The sequence below is a fragment of the Streptopelia decaocto genome (assembly GCF_964273445.1).
Source record: "Streptopelia decaocto genome assembly, chromosome: 27".
Classification (NCBI taxonomy): domain Eukaryota; kingdom Metazoa; phylum Chordata; class Aves; order Columbiformes; family Columbidae; genus Streptopelia; species Streptopelia decaocto.
This window is the reverse complement of record NC_138682.1, coordinates 538,618-541,386: the sequence shown is the minus strand read 5'-3', so window position 1 is coordinate 541,386 and position 2,769 is coordinate 538,618. Positions and strand designations below refer to the sequence as shown.

At 60.5% G+C, this 2,769-nt stretch overlaps 1 protein-coding gene across 2 annotated transcripts; it reads right to left on the bottom strand.

Moving 5' to 3' along the window:
• Positions 1–225: 225 nt before the first annotated feature.
• Positions 226–2,352, bottom strand: LOC309450654 (uncharacterized protein). 2 transcript variants are annotated; one of them, XM_082073675.1, is made up of 5 exons: positions 2,064–2,352; positions 1,476–1,584; positions 781–921; positions 569–650; positions 226–297 (listed from the first exon to the last, which is right to left on the bottom strand). In XM_082073675.1, exons 1-4 carry the CDS (start codon positions 2,212–2,214, stop codon positions 587–589), a joined length of 465 nt encoding a protein of 154 aa, XP_081929801.1. In that variant the 5' UTR covers positions 2,215–2,352; the 3' UTR covers positions 226–297; positions 569–586. The 2 variants fall into 2 exon arrangements, with proteins under 2 accessions (XP_081929801.1, XP_081929802.1); XM_082073676.1 differs by having other exon boundaries at positions 569–647.
• Positions 2,353–2,769: the final 417 nt, after the last annotated feature.

The window sequence follows — 2,769 nt, the reverse complement described above, 5'->3', positions numbered from 1 at the left end:
TATTGTCAATTCGGGGATTGCGGTTCTGCGGCTACAGAGCAAACGGAGCCGGAGAACGCGGGGTTTGGGGAGTTTTGGAGGGCGGTTTGGGGGGAGCGGGAGCCCCGGGGTGAGCGCGGGGGACGGTCCGTCCTTCCCGCGCGGGGCCCAACGCGACGCTGCGGGGCTGCCGCCTCCGTTCGCCATCCAATTGTACCTAAAGAGCAGAATCGAACAGCTGAACGGAATAGACATTCCCCCTCAAATCAGTGTAGGAGTTTGAAACAGCGGCGATGACAATGGAACACGATAATATGCCTGGAAATGCAAATGATGGGTGATCCCGCCATGGAATAAAGTGTGAAATGCCAGAAAAAGGCATAAGACTAAACCAGCCTCATCCCACCCCAAACTATGAAATCCCTCCCATAACAGCTTGATTTTCCTTCTTATTTTATAGCAAATAACCACAGGAGAACCCGGGTGATGCAGCCAAAATGAGAAGCGGCGTCGGGCGCAGGGACCGCGCGGGAACCACCGCTTTGTGGCTTTTAACGTAAAAGTGATTTATTTGGCTTGAATCGCCCACCTTGGCCCTCGGGGTGGCTCAGAGGAGCAGCGGGAGGCGGACGCTGCGGGGCGAGTCCTTCAGGAACCTCTTCGCGGAGCTGCTGAGAACAAGAAAACACCGGGAGAAAATCAAAAAGCACCCTGAAAATGCAGGAAATGGCGCGGCGCGCTGTTTGCAATGCGCTGTTCGTGATGCGCTGTTTGCGATGCGCTGTTCGCGACCCGCTCCACCTGTAGTGACTGGCGTCGATGAGCCAGTGCACGAACTCCTTGGCCCTCATCCTGTCCAGGCGGCGGGTGAAGTCGCTGCTGAAGGTCCCTTCCGAGTGGCGCTTGGAGCTCCGGGCGCTCTGGGGCTCGTTCGGCCGCCACCTGCGCGCGGGGCAGGAAAACGTGGTTTGACGGTCACCACGGCGTCACGGCCGTGCCCTCGGCAGCACCGCGCTGTGTGGAGCACCCGCCAGGAGAGCCGTGGTGATAACACATCACATTAACCTCTGGTTTCAGGGGGTTCTGCGAGCGCCCGTCCTGACGTTCACATGCAATAATGTGCTTCCCCCCGTCTCGGCTGCGCTGGGTTTGTGCCTCCACCCCGTCCCCTTGTGCTCATGTCACCCGAGTTCAGATCGAGCTCCCCCAGCTCCGGGACCGAGACCCGACGTCAGGGTCCCCCCTGCACAGTGTCCCCCCGCTACAAGGTCCCCAAGGATTTTTCCCCCAGGGCTCAGCATCGTCCCCGGAGCACCTGTCCTGCCGTGTCCCCTCTGGGCTGGCGCAGCCGAGACGTCCTGGGGACACACATGGTGATGGCGTTTGGGGATAAGCACAAACCCAGCAGCCCCTCGGCAACGGCCCCGAGCCGGGAGAGCGGCAGCAGCGGCGAGCGAGGGGCGTCACCTCCCGGCCCCCTCTGCCGCCACCCCTACCTGGAGGTGTCCCCCGGGTCCCGGGGGCCCATGGGCCGCCCCGGCGGGAGCAGCGCGGCCAGCAGCAGCGTGGCGAGCAGCAGCCACCGGCCCGTCCGCATCGGCTCCGCTGGGGAAGAACGGAGATGGAAACATCCAGCGTTGTCACCGTCACTGTCACCGACCCCCCGGCCCCGCGCAGCGCGACGGGGACGGATCCGGCTCGAGAAAACCTCCCGCCCGGTGTCTCGGCAGCGTTTTCATGGGGACACGTGAAAAATCGCACCCTCAGAATCGCCCATCGGCGCGTCTGCCGTTGCCGCAAGAACAGGTTTGTGTAACGTAACGATATAATTAATCGCAATAAACTTTATTACGGGGAACCTTCCCGACCGTTAGCTGCGCAGAAAGCAGCTTTCAGAAGAGTTAATTAATGAGGTTTGCATTTCTCCTCTTTGCCGGATGCCTTAGCAGCTCAGGGGGAGCAAAACGCCAACCCTCCTCCCCTTTATTTGCTGGAAATGCAGAGTTTTGGTCGCCTGTCCCAGGCGCCTCCATCACTCGGGTTAATTTCGGAGCGGTGGTTATAAGGGAGGAAAAGGCACTTACTGTCTGCACAGAGAACCCTCCGACCCGGGATCCGCTGCTGCTCCGAGCGGCTGTGGCTCAACTCCTCCTCCGGCGCTTTTAAGCCGGTGAGCAGGACGCCGAGGGCTGACGGGTGGGTCAGCCCCGCTCTGCTTTTAGTTGGATGGGTCATTAGGAGTCATTACCAGGATTTTTTAAGTGGGGCTGTTGCAAAAAAATACGCTTGTTGCCGTATTTTTCAGTTACGCTTCGGCGAGGGGGTGGGGGTGGTTGTTGTTGTTGTAGTTGCTGTTTTTTCTGATCTTTCCTGGGTTGTTTTTCCAGGTGTTGGAGCGAAGGAGTCACCTGTGGTTCCCTCCTTTGGGGTGAGGTTGTTGCCGCAGCACACGGTGCGTGGGGCCATTTCTCTGCCCTTTTGAACCTTCGGCTCGAGCTAAAAAACGGGCAGAAAAAGCACGAGCAAGAAGGTAAAAGCGGCGTCCGGGTGCCCAAGTGCCCGCTGCTGCTTCCCCCCATGGGAAACCGGGGTCAGAGCTCCAGCGCCCACTGCCGCTTCCCCCCATGGGAAACTGGGGTCAGAGCTCCAGCGCCCGCTGCCGCTTCCCCCCATGGGAAACTGGGGTCAGAGCTCCAGCGCCCGCTGCCGCTTCCCCCCATGGGAAACCGTGGTCAGAGCTCCAGCGCCCGCTGCCGCTTCCCCCCGTGGGAAACTGGGGTCAGAGCTCCA